The sequence below is a fragment of the Leptonotus elevatus genome, chromosome 2 (assembly GCF_054856555.1).
Source record: "Leptonotus elevatus isolate MCC_2025b chromosome 2, RoL_Lele_1.0, whole genome shotgun sequence".
Taxonomy (NCBI): domain Eukaryota; kingdom Metazoa; phylum Chordata; class Actinopteri; order Syngnathiformes; family Syngnathidae; genus Leptonotus; species Leptonotus elevatus.
This window is the reverse complement of record NC_141240.1, coordinates 21499810-21516986: the sequence shown is the minus strand read 5'-3', so window position 1 is coordinate 21516986 and position 17177 is coordinate 21499810. Positions and strand designations below refer to the sequence as shown.

The 17177-nt window shown below is 41.1% G+C and overlaps 2 protein-coding genes across 3 annotated transcripts in view; both read left to right on the top strand.

Annotated features, from left to right (window-relative positions):
• The window catches only part of plxna3 (plexin A3), a 45131-nt gene extending 39589 nt beyond the window's left edge, over positions 1 to 5542 (top strand). The window contains exons 33-39 of one of the 2 annotated variants that reach the window (XM_086067601.1): positions 1430 to 1507; positions 1590 to 1702; positions 1797 to 1966; positions 2044 to 2256; positions 3115 to 3265; positions 3885 to 4016; positions 4087 to 5542. In XM_086067601.1, coding sequence (XP_085923727.1) covers positions 1430 to 1507; positions 1590 to 1702; positions 1797 to 1966; positions 2044 to 2256; positions 3115 to 3265; positions 3885 to 3977 — 818 coding nt within the window. In that variant the 3' untranslated portion in view covers positions 3978 to 4016; positions 4087 to 5542. Of the gene's footprint in view, positions 1 to 1429; positions 1508 to 1589; positions 1703 to 1796; positions 1967 to 2043; positions 2257 to 3114; positions 3266 to 3884 lie in introns of both variants that reach the window. The other variant, XM_086067600.1, reaches the window with a different exon arrangement.
• Positions 5543 to 9016: 3474 nt separating this feature from the next.
• Positions 9017 to 16658, top strand: bcap31 (B cell receptor associated protein 31). Its single transcript, XM_086067958.1, has 8 exons — positions 9017 to 9168; positions 9659 to 9752; positions 10176 to 10276; positions 10401 to 10545; positions 13914 to 14049; positions 14587 to 14713; positions 14978 to 15078; positions 16227 to 16658. Exons 2-8 carry the CDS (start codon positions 9661 to 9663, stop codon positions 16251 to 16253), a joined length of 729 nt encoding a protein of 242 aa, XP_085924084.1. The 5' UTR covers positions 9017 to 9168; positions 9659 to 9660; the 3' UTR covers positions 16254 to 16658.
• The last annotated feature ends 519 nt before the right edge of the window (positions 16659 to 17177 follow it).

Below are 17177 nucleotides of genomic sequence, written 5' to 3'. Positions count from 1 at the left end.
TTTGTTTTACTATCTTTGTGGGGACATCTCATTGACTTGATGCATTTCCTAGCCCCTCCCCCTATCCCCACCCATCAAAAATGATTGCCTACCCCCATTCCTTGCCCTAATCTCAACCATAACCCAATTCAAACCTAAACTCTAAAACCAAGTCTTGACCCTCAAAAAGAGGTCTACATTTGTGGGGCCCAGCAAAATGGGCCCCACAATTCTGTGAAATCCCAAAATGTTGGCCCCACTATGTACAAAAACAAGACCACACATACGCACCCACACGCATGTTTGTCTTTGTATCATCGTGGGGACATCTCATTGACTTGATGCATTTCCTAGCCCCTCCCCCTATCCCCACCCATCAAAAATGATTGCCTACCCCCATTCCTTGCCCTAATCTCAACCATAACCCAATTCAAACCTAAACTCTAAAACCAAGTCTTGACCCTCAAAAAGAGGTCTACATTTGTGGGGCCCAGCAAAATGGGCCCCACAATTCTGTGAAATCCCAAACTGTTGGCCCCACTATGTACAAAAACAAGACCACACATACGCACCTACACGCATGTTTGTCTTTGTATCATCGTGGGGACATCTCATTGACATGATGCATTTCCTAGCCCCTCCCCCTAACCCCAACCATCAAAATTTATTGCCTACCCCTAATCCTTACTCTAACCTCCACCATAACCCAATTCAAACCTAAACTCTAAAACCAAGTCTTGACTCTCAAAAAGAGGTCTGAACTTTTGGGGACCACCAAAATGTCCTCACAATTTCAAGTTGGTCCACACAATGGTAGTTAAACCTGGAAAAACACACGTGCATGGGCCCCACAATGTAGCAAAGACAAAGGCACACACACACACTTAATACTACATCGACGCCTTCTTAAAATAATTGCCTAAATTATTCTTTCAGATTTTTCAGGAAACACAAAAAAGTGAACAATTTGCATCATGAGGAGAGAATTTAGGCAAAAAACTGACTTAGGCAATTATTTTACGAGGGTGATGACATTACACATATTAGGCTATACCTAGCGGGTTAGCATTTTAGCTTCCTTGTCCACCTAGCTCCTTTAGTTGGTTATTAGATTTTATTCGCTAATTTGATCAGATTCAATTGTATCATAATTGCAGTAATCGAATCATAACTTAAGTAAATCGAATCATAATCGGAATAAAGTGTTTCTTAATCGTATTTATTTATTTCATAATTATAGTTAACTTTATTGGATCCAAATTGTAGTGAACCTTATCCGTAATTGTAGTGACGTATACTGTAATCGGATTGAATCGTATCATAATTACAATCAATCGTATCCTAATCGGGTTTGAGTTATTTTGGAATTAGAGTCAATTGTATTATAGTGTAGTTCTACTAATGCAGTGTGCCTCATACATGAAAACTAACAGCGTGCTTGTGTATGCAGAATCGTTACTGCGCACGTCCAGTAGTCCCGACAGTCTGAGGTCCAGAGCGCCCATGATCACCCCAGACCAGGAGACAGGTAGCTGCCATTTTGCTAAGCTAACAGTGGGCTAGGACAAGTGTGCGTCTACTACACTGCTCATCCACGTAATGTGTTTCAGGAACGAAACTGTGGCACCTGGTGAAGAACCACGAGCACAGCGACCAGCGCGAAGGAGATCGCGGCAGCAAAATGGTTTCGGAAATCTACCTGACGCGCCTGCTGGCCACCAAGGTCTCACGCCAACTCCTCCAATTTTCACAACATTGCAAATTTCCTACTGTACGGAATTGATGGTGAGCACGCGCCTTGCTCCTCCCGCCACCAGGGGACGCTGCAGAAGTTTGTGGACGACCTGTTCGAGACGGTCTTCAGCACCGCCCATCGAGGATCCGCTCTGCCGCTGGCCATCAAATACATGTTCGACTTTCTGGACGAGCAGGCGGACAAGCGACAAATCAGCGACCCGGACGTGCGACACACCTGGAAGAGCAACTGGTAACGAGTCCAAGCCTGCCTCATATAAAAAAATAAATACACGGACTGCTTTTTACATTGTCCTCCTGCGTGTCCAGTCTTCCTCTCAGGTTCTGGGTTAACGTGATCAAGAATCCGCAGTTTGTTTTCGACATCCACAAAAGTAGCATCACTGACGCCTGCCTGTCGGTCGTGGCGCAGACCTTCATGGACTCGTGCTCCACATCGGAACACCGACTGGGGAAAGACTCGCCGTCCAACAAGCTGCTTTACGCTAAAGACATCCCCAACTACAAGAGCTGGGTGGAAAGGTAGCTAGCTTCGAGCTGCACCAGAACACAAAAATAGTCAACATCCAATACATAGATTCATTTTCTTCTACTTTTTGGAGGGGTCATTTTTCATACATTTATAGACTTTTCTGCCTTTCTGTCAGATTTGAAAATTGTTGACAATTTTAATGGACAAATGATAATTTTCTGCCTCCCTCACATTTTATGGCTATTTTTTGACATTTCTTCCTGCTAGTAATTTTCTGACATTTTGTTCATTTGTTTGGCAATTTTGTGGATATTTTAACTCATTGACTCCCAGCCATTTTCACTGAAGCAACCCCCTTCGCTCCCGGCTGTTTTGGTTTGATTTTGCAAGGCCCACAGAATATTGTGTTCTATTGCTATAAAAACATGGAACCTATCAAAAGAAAGATTACAGTCATTCATCAGGGGACAAAAAGTATATTTGTATATGTTTCCGTTTTGCAGCAATTAGCATTAGAATATAGCTAAGTTTCATCATTATTCACAAATCTGTTCAAAACTGTGGGAGAAAGAGCTTTTTTCAACATGGCCCTGGTTGATCTCGTATACTCTGCTGCCACCTGCTGGCAGTTTTTGTAATAACTGCCATTGCTTCAGCCGTTCTCTGCAGTTCAGAGGCTGCATCAAAGCCTTCTGGATGCTCTAGCATAAAAAAAACATAAAAATGTATAAATACATCTAAGAACGTATTTATATGTTTTTGTGAGCAAATGAGTTAACGGTAATTTTCAGGATTTCTTCTTTTTGTTTGTGGACATTTTATGGTTACCTTGTGAACGTTTTCTTAAATCAATTTTCTGACATTTTCTTTTGGCAATTTTGTGGACGGTTTTATTTTGTTTCTGGCAGGTACTACAGAGACATCACCAAAATGCCGAGCATTAGCGACCAGGACATGGACGCCTACTTGGTGGAACAGTCGCGTCTCCATGGCAACGAATTTAACACGCTAAGCGCACTAAGTGAGCTTTACTTTTACATCAACAAGTACAAGGAGGAGGTGAGTTAATAACAATAATCATAATAAGTTTTACAATTAACTTACTTGCCTGGTCTGGGCCTGGCTAATGTACTGACCAGTCACATAATGATGATGATGATGATGACGATAATGACGATGATGATGATGATGATGACGACTATGATCATAATGACAATAATATGATGATGATAATGACGACGATGACAATAATGACGATGATGATGATGAAGATGAAAACGATGATGATGAAGATGATGATGACGATGATGAAGACGATGATGATGATAATGACAACGATGATGATAATGACGATAATATGATGATGATGATGATAATGACGATGATGACGACGACTATGATGATGATGAAAACGATGATGATCATGACGATAATATGATGATGATGATGATAATGGCGAGGATGACGACGATGATGATGATGATGATAATGACGATGATGACGACGATGATGATGATAATGATGATGATGACGATGATGATGATGACGACGATGATGATGATGACGTTGACTTTGATGATGATAATGACGATGATGATGATGATAATGACGTTAATATGATGATGATGATGACGATGATGATGACAGTGACGTTAATATGACGATGATGATCACGCAGGTTCTGACTGCGCTGGACCGCGACGCCTACTGCCGCAAACACAAACTGCGCCACAAACTGGAACAAGCCATCAACTTAATGTCAGGAAGCTGAGGAGGCAAAAACCAAGACGCCTGCTAACTGGGGGAGGAGGTCTGATTTATTTTTATTTTTTATCTGAACTGTACCAATCAATCAATGAATTTGCTATTTATTTGCCAAGCGACGGGCTGGGACCCAATTGTGGAATTAGCCTTGAGAGCTAAACGGGGCTACGAAGGACCCTCCACGCCATGTAAATAACCACAAGCGAGAAAATGAGCTACCAGGAAGTGAACGTCCAATAACCGACCACAGCTGTGTCCCCTCATCCCTCATTGGTCAGCCACGCTGGCCTCCGATTGGCTGGGAGAACTCTTTAATGTTTACTGCCCCCCGTTGCCCTATACGACTCTGGACTGTACCACCTTGCGGAACATTCCAGCGCCGGCCTCGCCCTCTTACCAGGACGCCATGATGCCAACCAATACTGTGCCCGGCGAGCAGTGCCATGTCAAGACCAGAACCAAGACCGGAACAGACTTGGACCAAAGCCGAGATCAAAGATCGAAGCTGAAATGGACTCAACTTCAAAGACCTTGTAAAGTAGAATCAAAGAGACAAAACAATGACGTTTACGCTCGGCATCAAGGGGAAGCTCCTGATTGGCTCTTCACCAGGAAGGAAGGAAAGCCACTACTGGACCAACGCCACTGTGTGCGTGTGTGTATTGTGTGTACGTGTATGTGTGTGCGCGTGCGTGCGTATGTGTGGGAGGAAGCAACAGGCTGATAATGCCAGTTCAAGCTGTGGGGTCAGGTCTAATTAATGAACTCATTAGACTGAAAATGTTAGCTTGTGCTTTTTGGGTCAGGTTTAATTACTGAAACCAACAGACTAAAAATACTAGTTAATGCTTTTGGATCAAGTTGAATTGCTCAACTCAACAGACTGAACATGGTAGTGCTGTTGGATCTGGTCTAATTCCTGAAATCAATCATCTGAAAAATTTAGTGCAGTTGGGGTAGGTCTAATTACTGAAATCAACAGCCTGAAATTGCTAGTTCATTTTGCTGGGCCAGGTCTAATAACTGAAATCAGACTTGAAAATGTTGGTTATTGCTGTTTGGTCTGGTCCAATTACTGAAATCACACACATGCACACAAGGGTATTTATTGATGAACTTTTTATTTAAGTTATTGTTTACACGTTATTTATTGTGGGTGCCAACCAACCAGCCAGCCAGCCAGCCAGGTGTTGATGAACTTGTTGCTGGTGGCGTTTCACGGGAACATTAGTCACAAACACGCTTAACACGTGTCGCCATGCAAATGCCGCAGCGCGTCACGTGACTTGTGTTTGATGGCGTCACGTCAGGAAACCAAACCAGGGGAAGTGGGTCGACTGCCTGAACAGAACACTTGATGACCAGGAAGATTCTCCATGATGTCATCAGAACAAAAAAAAAAAGAAGGAAAAGAAACATGTTTATTTGTGAAAAGCATTGCCTTGTTTGATTTTTACTTTGAAATGTAACCATGAATACCACGTCCATGTAATAGCCTGTGTCTTTTTTCTACATCGCCATTGCCTTTGTTGGACTTTGTGACATCATTACTAAAGAGTAAACGACACCTGACTCCGCCTCTAACTAACCTCTTGACATTGCTGCTACAAAAATGAATTCAGAAAGTGTGTGAGACAGCGGCACTCCAGCAAGTAGACAGTGACGCGACACAGTTGGTTAGCAGTTTAAATATATATATATATATTATTTTTGTGAAACACCAGCAGTCCAGTAATTACAATGTTGTGAAATACATTTACATTACAATAAATTAAAAGCTTTATGATAAACCAACAACCCAGCAAATAGACAGTGTCGCTCTGACATTGGCTTGAGAACATTTAACACAACCGCAGTCCATCAAATAGACAGTGTCACTAAAATTATGACGTCACAATCCTCTTCCCAACGGAGCAACCAGTTACCCTGGTAACCTGTATTTCAAGAAGCATGACATCACGTCAGCGCAAAAATTTATGTTGTCGAGGCAAGGAAGTTACACGGTACTTTAACGACAAGGCTCATTGCTGTTTACATTTATTTTGAAAGAAAAAAAAACCTCCCATCCTGTTAAAGGGATTGTCATGGTTAATCCGCCTGGCAACAGCCAGCCAGTCCGTCTTGTGCATCATTTATGATTGGGTGGTGGCCAGTCACATGACCACAGCTGCCATGTTTAATAAATGATAGGCAGTGAAATTGAGAAACAGAAGGCCAACAAGGCTAATAGTGTTAGCTTGTTAGCAAGTCTCCTGTCAGTGTGTCCTTCTGATGTTTCTTAATCATTTTACTCAAGCACCGTGACGCCCCCTCCCCCAACAGGAAGCCACATTAGCCTGAGAATGAACTGCCAGGATTGGGGTGCTGCATGTTGCTGATAACAGCACTCTTGGGGGTGGGGGGTGTCGGATTATGGAGGGCTGGGGAGGGGGTTGGAAAGAAGCCAAGCTAAATAAAAGTGGAGCAGCAACATGGCTACTGCTTTACGTTGAACAAAATGTGTCCTAAAAAAACACATAAAATACCCCCACCCTTCCCCCAAAACACACGCGCGCACGCGCATACACACGCACACACACAGCACCCTGGTGGCCAAACTTTTTTGTGCTGAGGGCCAGTAGATGGAGTAAAGAGTAGATGGGTCAGATAAAAAAAATACAATGGAAAAATAAAATGTGCATGTAAAATATGACAAATAGTTAATTTTAATAATAATGTAATTATTCTCATTTTTATTATATTAACAATAATAATGTATTTAATTATTAATTAACTAAATATTTCAAGCATGTAGAAATCCTTATGAAAATATTACTGTTAGATGTAAATGTGAAACTATTATTATTTACAATTAATACATTAAACAATTATTTAACACATTTCATTTTAAAAAATGGCAAATATTCATTTTTAAGATTGTATATTTTGTTATGTAATTGTATTATTTATAATAAATAAATTAACCAATTATTTAAAATGATTAAAATGTAAAAGTTATGTGTTATATGTACAGGTACCTTCTTTTTTTTTTCTTTTTTTACCACTACAATATTCCATTATTTACAACAACAACAAAAAGTCAATTATTTGAAATCTAAATGTATTTATGTAAGTGTACATTTGGTTATTTTACTCCATCCATCCATTTTCCAGCGCTTATCCGGGGTCAGGTCGCTGGGGCAGCAGTTTTAGCAGGGAAGCCCAGACTTCGCTCTCCCCATCCACTTCAACCAGTTTAACCGGCGGGATCCCAAGGCGTATCATGGGGTCGTCTCTGGGGCATCCCGCCGGTGGAACATGCCCAGGACACCTCTCCAGGCGTCCAGGAGGCATCCGAACCAGATGCCAGACCCACCTCAGCTAGCTCCTGTCAACATGAAGAAGTAGCGGCTCTACTCCGAGTCCCTTCCGGATGACCGAGCTTCTCACCCTATCTCTAAGGGAGAGCCTGTACACCCTGCGGAGGAAACTCATTTTGGCCGCTTGTATCTGAGATCTTGTTCTTTTGGTCACGATCCACAGATCGTGCCCATAGGTGAGGGTGGGAACGTAGATCGACCGGTAAATCGAGTGCTTCGCCTTTTGGCTCAGCTCCTTCTTTACCACAACGGACCGATACAGAGTCCGCATCACTGAGGACGCTGTACCGATCCGCTCCATCCTGTCCTCACTCGTGAACAAGACCCCAAGATACTTGAACTCATCCACTTGGGGCAGGATCTCATCCCCGACCCCTTTTCCAACTGAGGACCGGGTGTGGAGGTTTTGATCTTCATCCCAACCGCTTCACACTCGGCTGCAAATCGCTGCAGTGAGAGTTCGAGATAACGGCATGAAGAAGCCAACAGCACCACATCATCTGCAAAAAGCAGAGATGCAATGCTGAGGCCACCAAACCAGACCCCCTCAACGCTTCGGCTGCGCCTAGAAATTCTGTCCATAAAAGTTATGAACAGAATCGGTGACAACGGGCAGCCCTGGCGGAGTCCAACCCTCACTGGAAACAAATTCGACTTACTTCCGGCAATGCGGACCAGAGCCTGACACTGGTTGTTAAGGCACCAAATAGCCCGTGTTTATTTGACCATTTTGATAAAATTATATATAACAATTTACAAATAAATTAACCATTTATTTAAAAAACTTTTTTTAAAACAACATTGTTTACTTTTTTATTCACAATGGTTAACTTAAACCATTATTTATATTTTTAAATGTTAATCGTATTATCAAAATTGTATTTTATTGCATTATAATAAATCAACTAATTATTGAAAAGAAAATACAATTTAAACAAAGTTTGTACAATTATTATATTTTTTTAAATTTGAGTTTCCTTCATTTTATAATTATTGTTGTATTATTTGATATAAGTAAATAAACCATTTTAAAAAACTAACTTAAAATGTTGAAAAATATTTTTGTGAAATTTTATTTTATTTTATTTCGTTTTATTGTACTATTATTATTATTATTATATTAACAAAGTAACACATCATCTGAAAAATACTTTTTAAATTACAATTTTCGTTAATAATATGTGTATTTATAAAAAAAAACATTTAATATTTACAATGAATACGAATGTAATGTAAAAATAAAATGTCAAATTTATCTTAAAATAAACATGTTTTATTTTTTTATTTCCTTACTTGCAAGTAATAAAGAAAACAATTATTGAGTTGGCTGCATAAATTAAAAAGTACAATTTAATTTGGGGGTGGGGAGCGAAATGAATCTTGCCACAAATATTGGTCGGTGGTGGTCGTCATATAGAAGGTGTGGATTGTGGTTCCCTCTGCTGGATATTACATGAATTGCAGTACTGTGACGCTCATTGGCGCGATCCAAACGTCGACGTGATCAATGTGACGTAGGGACGTAAAACACGACGCGTACGTGATCAAATGGAAATGTGCATAGGTATGCATCACGTTCCACATAGATGACTATTAAATCGAAAAATAGCATGCTTGCAATTATCCAGTTGACATAAAATAATGCAACAATCATTATCATATGTCGCCCCTCCCTTTTTGGCGTAGCTAACCAATCACATGGCGTCCTCCAGATGAGCTGGCATTTCCCCCGGAAGTAGGAAGAGTTGGCTGCGTAGCAAGCGAAACCTCTCAAAGCTGTAAAAGACTCACACTTTTAAAAAAAACTTATTACGCTTAGTATTAGTGCTCTATCTGCAGGTGAGTTTTAGAGATTATTTTTCTTTGATTTTTTTTAAAACCACCGTATTACTCTGGAGCCAGTTTTGTGTTTTTTTACCTGCACGCTTTTCCAGTAAATAGACCGCGCCTGTTGAGTGCTTAGCTTGTACGTATTTTAAAACCTGTTCTTAGTCGTGGACAACTCGGGCAACATTTTATTACTACAGTCTGCTTGTGTGTACTATGGGAGAATGAGAGAGCGTTTAGTGGGGTTTCCTTTGTACTTTGGTTAGCTAGCAGACAGTTTGCTTTATTGACGATGGAACTGAAAGGACAGCGTTTCAAATCATTTTAAATCAGATAATTTCAAATAAGTTTTGGTTCGGTTTACACTGAGTCTCAAATTATTTTAGATCATATTTCCACTGTGATTAGATCAAGTTTAGACTGAATTCAGATTAGGTTTGGACAAGCACACTGATAACTCTTCAGCGTTAATGATAAATCGATGTGTGGGTGTGTGTTGCAGTGATGAGCCTCCAGTGGACCGCCGTGGCCACCTTCTTGTACGTGGAGGTGTTCTTGGTGCTCCTCCTCTGCATTCCCTTCATTTCTGCTAAGAGGTGCGTGCTTCCACACGCATTAATATGCAGATTAGCAAATCCGAATGGAATGCTGTACATTCTTGTCTTAATTTGACAAATTGTGAAGACCGCAGCAATCATGTGACCTGCTGTCTTTCAGGTGCTTGTTTGGCAATTAGATTGAGCAAGATACTACAATGTGAATGACTCCATTCATTATACTATTGCGTTATTTTATTCTTATGATAAGAATCACGCTGATTAGATTAAGATTAACTACAATTATGATACAAATTCCAACAGTTGTGATTTGATTAACTGCGATTATTGTATGTTGGCAGCTCTGCAATGCGAATTCACTTCAATTCTGATATAATTCATTACAATTACGATAGGAGTCACCGCGATTACAATGCACGTTACTATAATACAATGTTTTTGTGTGTGTGCGCGTGCGTCCAGGTGGAGCAGTGTCCTCAGGTCTCGGCTGGTCCAAACCATCGCCTTATATGGCAACACTTCCTTCATGGTGGCCATGGCCATCCTTGTCTTCCTCCTCATTGGTGAGTGTGTGTGTGTGTGTCTGTGTGTATACATGACAAATAGTAAGTTGAGTTAGTTGGTTTTGTCTGATGAAGTCACATAGCAGTGTGTGTGTGTGTGTGTTTCGGTTTGTTGTGTTTGTAGACGCTTTCCGCGAGGTGAGGAAGTACAGCGTGCCGGAGAAGGTGGACCTGACCAACAATCCCACCGCCATTGAACACATTCACATGAAACTGTTCAGAGCACAGAGGAATCTTTACATCGCCGGATTTGCACTTCTGCTCTGCCTGTGAGAACACACGCGCACACAGTCTAGCTTGTCTTTCCTGAGTCGTCACATTACCAATCTATAAACAAAGTCCAAAACTAATCGAAACTCAGTCTAAACCTGACACACACGCAGAAAAACCTGATCTAAATTCTGTGTTAACTGTCTAAACCAGGGATGTCAAACATACGGCACACGGGCCGGATCAGGCCCGCAAAGTGGTTTAATCTGGCCCGCGAGATAGTTTTGGAAAGTAAAAAAAAACATTTGTAATGTCGGACCAATTAATCAGAAGACCACAATCAAAACGTATACATTCGTAATCTCACAAGCAGTCCACAGATTAGCAATGTGACTTGTACACAGAATTGTCCTGGATGTCATTATTTTAAACACAACCTGAAGTCACGGTTTGTTTAGAAAAACTTTTTTTTTTTTCATAGACCGACTTAAACGTGTTTAAATATGACACACATTCAATTACTGGTAACACAAATACATATGACAAGGATTAACATCCCTATAACTTCATTAACTGCGTCCCGCTATTCATACTGGGAACAATATATATGCAAAACAGGTAGATTTAACACATCCGGAACTCAAACAGGCAAAGTGTTGCCGCGTTCCACTTGCATTAGTGTTATTTTTTTTATTACAGTTGAGCTCCGTAATTTAGGGCTGGCCCACAAATAGCGAACAAATGCGTATAAATGACGGCAATTATTTTTAAGTTATATACCTTTTGTTTTTTACCGATCCAGCCCACTGAGTAATATATTTTCCTCCATGCGGCCCCTGAGCTAATATTGTTTGAGTTTGACACCCTTGGTCTAAACCATTATCCAAACAGTTCAAATCAAATCTTAACTTGGTCTAAACCAAATATAAGCACATTCTGAACCTGATCTAAACTCATTTGAAAGACAGTCTAAACCTGATCCACACACAGATAAAACTGATCTAAATTCTATCTAAACCGTATCTAAACAGTCCAAACCAAAGCTTAACTTGGCCTAAACAAGATCTAAGTAAATTCTAAACCTGATCTACACACACATAAAACTGATCTACTCTGTCTAAACACTATTTGAAAAGCAGTCTACACTGGATTTAAACTAATTCTGAACTGTTTTTGAATTTTGTCTAAACCTAATCGAAATGCAGTCTAAACCAGGTCTCATGAAACTGATGAAAAATTATGTTAACACAATCCAAACCCGATCAAAACTAATTTGAAAGTCAGTCTAAACTGTATCTCCATTCAGTCTAAACCTGCTCTAAACTCAGTCTAAATCGTATCCAAACTCAGTCTAAATCGTATCCAAACTCAGTCCAAAATGGATCTAAACGAAGTCTAAAACTGATCTAAACACACCTCAAGCCTGACCTGACCTCATATTAAATCACTTCTTTCTTTCCAAAATATTATTCACTAACTCATATATTATACCATATTTGATGGACTGGACACATATGTTTTGCTTACACACACACACACACGCACGCACGCACGCACGCACGCACGCACGCACGCACGCACGCACGTGTCATCTCCAATTGACATGACAGGAGGCTTAAAAGAACCAGTGCCTCAAACAGAACCAACATGTGTTGGTGTACTAAGAGGAGTTTCCAGCAGGGGGAGTGCGTGCACACACAGCCACTCACACGTAGCGCTGTAATAGACAGTGACTGGTGGATTTCCATGTTGGGAGTCAGGAGACAAGTTAGCGGAAAGTGTCGGCAGCTGATCGGATATTTCCGGACTGACCCCTCCGCCATATTTGGACGCCCTGACTCACTTCCTCCCTACTCTCTTAGGCTCCTCGATAAACGTAAGCCGGAACGCACCACCCTGGTTCGTTTGTCCTTTCACATAGTGTCTGTTACTTTACATGACTGACATTAGTTCGGTCATGTTACTTTTACATCATCAGTACCACGTGTCAACACCACGAGCTCAGTGTGTGTGTGTGTTACTAAATATAAGTTGACGACACGCATAACTTTTTGTGTGTACTTCAATCCAATGTGTGCAAGTACGTACGCCGGTTTTAAACTTGCTTCATTTAAAATCCAATGGAAGGTTGATCTGAACTCATTTGAAACTCAGTCTAAACCTGATCTAAACTCATTTTAAAGTTTGAACCTGACCCAAAAATGTTTGTAACTCAGTCTAAACCTGATCTAAACTAATTTTTACCAATCCAAACTAATTTGTAACTTGGTCTAAACCATATCTAAACTAATTTAAAACAGTCTGAACCAGATCTAAACTCATATGTAACTCGGGCTAAACCAGATTTAAACTCATTTGTAACTTTGTCTAAACCAATTCTAAATTTATTTGAAACACAGTCTGGACCTAATCTAAACTCATTCGAAACATGGTCTAAACTTGATCTAAACTTATATGTAAGCAGTCCAAGCCGGAAGTAAACTAATTTGTAACACAGTCTAAATCTGATCTAAACTCATTTGTAACACAGTTTTAAACCAGAGCTGAACTCATTTGGAACAGTCTAAACATGATCTAAACTCATTTGTAACTAGTTCTAAATTAGATGAAAACTCATTTGTAACTTTGTCTAAACCAGATCTAAACTCATTTGAAACACAGTCTAAACCGGATCTAAACTCATTTCTGAGCAGTCCAAACCGGAACTAAACTAATTTGTAACACAATCTAAATCTGATCTAAACTCATTTGAAACAGTCTAAACCAGATCTAAACGTATTTGTAATTAGTTCTAAATAAGATCTAAACTCATTTGTAACACAGTCTAAACTAAGTCTAAGTCTCATTGCAAATATAGTCAAGAATGATCCAAAGTCAATCTTAACCTGATTTAAATTCAGTTCTCACCTTGATCTAAACTCAGTGTAACGCTGATGTAAGTTCAGTGTAGACCAGTAGTTCTTCACATTGTTGGAGGTTTTGAAGTTTTGTACCTTCACAATTGCAACAATGCAAGGTGACACTGACAAATGTTGACTTACACTCAATGGATTTTTACAGCAAATCAATGTAACTTTTTGCTGTACCGTTCCAGAGAGAAGTTGAGGAATGCTCAGCTTCACCTTTTCGACTTGTATCATATTTGCAACAAGTCTGTTCCCTTTTGTTTCTAGTTGGTGGAAACGTTTACGTTGAGAACGGGAACAAGATTGAGCGTTTGTGTGTGTGTGTGTGTGTGTGTGTGTGTGTGTGTGTGTGTGTGTGTGGGGGTGTGTGTGTGTGTGTGTGTGTGTGTGTGTGTGTGTGTGTGTGTGTGTGTGTGTGTGTGTGTGTGTGTGTGTGTGTGTGTGTGTGTGTGTGTGTGTGTGTGTGTGTGTGTGTGTGTGTGTGTGTGTGTGTGTGTGTGTGTGTGTGTGTGTGTGTGCAGGTTGCTTCGTCGTCTGGCCACTCTTCTTTCCCAGCAGGCCTCCCTGATGGCGTCCAATGAGGCCTTCAAGAAGCAGGCGGAGGGCGCCAGCAACGCCGCCAAAAGCTTCATAGATGAAAACGAAATACTGCAAGGAGTGAGTGGGGGGGGGCTTCACTCGTCACTTTGTGCTCAATAGGAAGACACTGGGTGAAAGGTGGTGCGGGGGATATCCCACTGCTGTTGGATCAGATTAAAAAGGGAGGAGGAGGACTTTGATAGTTTGGACTTTGGCTGGGCTAAAAATAACATTTTGTTGAAGTTACTCACACACCTGCTAACTCAACCACAAACAAACAAGAGTAGAGGGGGGATTAAAAAAAAAAGTGTGGCTGTCGAGCTGCATTGTGGGCGGGGCAGAGTCCCGATGGCGTCAGTGCGGGAAAGCGAGATGATGACGAAGACGTCGGCAGCTGTTTGACTCCTTCGATGCTCAGCTGCTCTCGCCACTCACCGTGTTGCCTTCACTGACCCTTCTCATTCGGACACTTGATGATTATGATGACATCACAAAGCACTCGTGTCGCAATAACGTCGGAGGACGTTTGGTTTGAGCACCTGTTGCTCTCCAGGGAGTGGTGTTATTTTTCTCACCCTCATTCAAACGTGACCATGACTTTTTTTTCCCTGACAGAAACTCAGAGAAGCCGGCTTGGATGTGCCAGAGGTGGGGAAGAAAGGAGGCGGAGTCCACGAAGAGAACAAGACACTGAAGGAGGAAGTGAAGACGTTGAAGGAGGAACTGGATGCCACCAAGAAAGGTGAGACCAGGAGGAACGCTCTCAGTTTTGTTGCACTAAAGGAGTCAAACAAATGTTTTGTTTTTCTCACTATTTTTAAAAGTGAGAAAGATGGCAGCCATACTCATGATCACAATTCAAATTTGATTGATTGGGCAGTTCAAACTCATTCCCAGGTTCCACGCGATGGATCTTTCTCAAGTCTGGATTTTTGCACAAATGAGAAAATATTGACATGTGTGTCCCCTTTAACGAAGTTGTATGTGTGTGCGTGTGCGTTTGCAGCCCTGCGCAAGACTGACAGCGACGTTTCCGCCATGAAGAAACAAGCGTCCAACTTAACGAAGGAGTATGACAGACTGCTGGACGAGCACAGCAAACTCCTTGTACGCACGCACACGTTCTTTCTTCGTGGCCCTCTCCCGTGCCTCCATTTTGCAAGTCGGCCATTTGTCGGGGCTGTTGAAATGTGTCATCATCCTCGTAGTCTCGTCAAGTTGCCCTCAATGCGTCTCGGAAAGTAGTGAACCGATGGAAAAGATTCGTATATCCCATCATGCATTGTGTCATTGCAGAGGAAAAAGGGTTTGAAAAGTGGCACAGTTATTAATAACTGTAGAGAAGTTCCCATGTGTCTTCTGTCTCCCGTTTTCGCTCTCGTTCTCCTCTTTCTGACATTATATTTGCTTTTTTTCACTATCTTTTCATCACTTTTTGGAAATTAATTTGCTCACTTTGCACTTTTGTCTCCCTTTCCTCTCTTCTTTCTTGCTTCTATTTTCTCCCCCCTTTCTCACTGCTCTTTTCTCTTTATTTCCTCCCTTTACTTATTCCTCCCTCTTTTGTATTTCTTTTCCTCTCTCGATTGTCCTACTTTAATTTCCCACTCTTTTCTCTCCTTTTTTTTAACCATCACTTCTCTTCTTTTGCCTCTTTTTTCTCTCCAATCATTTCCCTCTATTTTTCTCTTATTCCTTCACTCCTTTTCTTTCCCCCTCTACCACTTTTGACTAATTTCCCTCTTTTCCACTCTTTGCTCTCCATCTTTCTATTTCTCTTGCTTCTTTCTTGTATTTTCTCCCTTTTTGTTTATTCCTTTCCTTTGGTTACTCTTTCTAGTCCCTTTCTCAGCTTTTTCTATCCTCTTTCTCTTTTCCATTCCATTTTATTGTCATCTATCTCTTCAATCTCCTTTTATTTTATTCCCCTCTTTTTCTCATTTGTCTCGCTTTTCTTGATGAAGGAATTTGCACCCATTCTATGCTTACCTGTTAACTCAGTTTTTCTTAAATAGGGGGCGAGGCATGTGGCCTCAGGATTTATTTATTTATTTTTGCCATTGTAGAAATAAGCGCAATTACGCATCCATTACAGTAGGTGGCAGTGGTGCTTTTTACACAAATGATATTTTCTTCCTCTTTGGATATAACAAAAAAATACTTGAGACGCACTTTAACTTTTCCACACAGTTTGATGGCAACACTTGCAACCTGCAGGAGGCGCTGATTTGTGTATTTATTTATTTTGTCTGCAGGCCAGCGGTGATAAGAAGACTGACTGAGGATGATGAAGATGGATGCGCTTCATCTTTATGGTGGTGGGCCTGCTCTGTGGTGTGATGTCACTTCCCTTTGGCGCCTCAAAGCACCTGGTTATGGTTTTTGTTTTGTTTTTTAGCTTGTTTTGTCTTTGATCACTTCAAAATAAGAGCGTATATTCCCATTGTTGAAGGTTTAAAAAAAAACACACAAAAAGAACATGGTGGGGTGGGAAAAAAGTGCGTGACCCGAGCTGCCATTGACTCAACAGGTGTTTGACGCTCTCGGCTCGCACGTAGCCTTTAGCATAACCTGTTAGCCATACTCGCTTATGTGACTTGTGTTATCTTGCCATGGAAACTGCAAACACAACCTGTAACGTGTCATCTCCAATACAAAACATGACACAAACTTGTGTCTTGACTTAATGTGTGTGTGTGTGTGTGTGTGTGTGTGTACATTAAATGTGCACATGGTGGTGGGGGGTGTGGAGTTGGTGTTGAAAGGCAGCTGTTGGCCTTCTTTATTTTGGACCACCCCCTCCTCCAGGATCTTGTTCCTCAAAATGCTGACTTGGACCAGCCTTCGAGTTATATTTGGCACCGTCATCCACCTTGCTGCTGAGAACGGCGCCATATTGGGAAAGAAAGCGACACTCTGGCATCAAAGATGTTTTCTAGTGAGCGGATGCTCTGTTCCCCGTTTCAAATGAGAGACCACAGGACTTGTTGGCCTTCATTTGCCAAATAAAACTTAACATCAATTCTGCAATAGTGACATGATGGTGAGGTCATTATTGTACAGTAGGCTCGTGGTTAGCATGTCTGCCTCACACTTCTGGGTTCGGGGTTGCATCTGGGCGCAGGCAATCTTATTATGTTTTCATCTGGTTCCCTCCCACATTAAATTTTTTTTATTAAATGAAGTATTATATTGTTCATAAATGG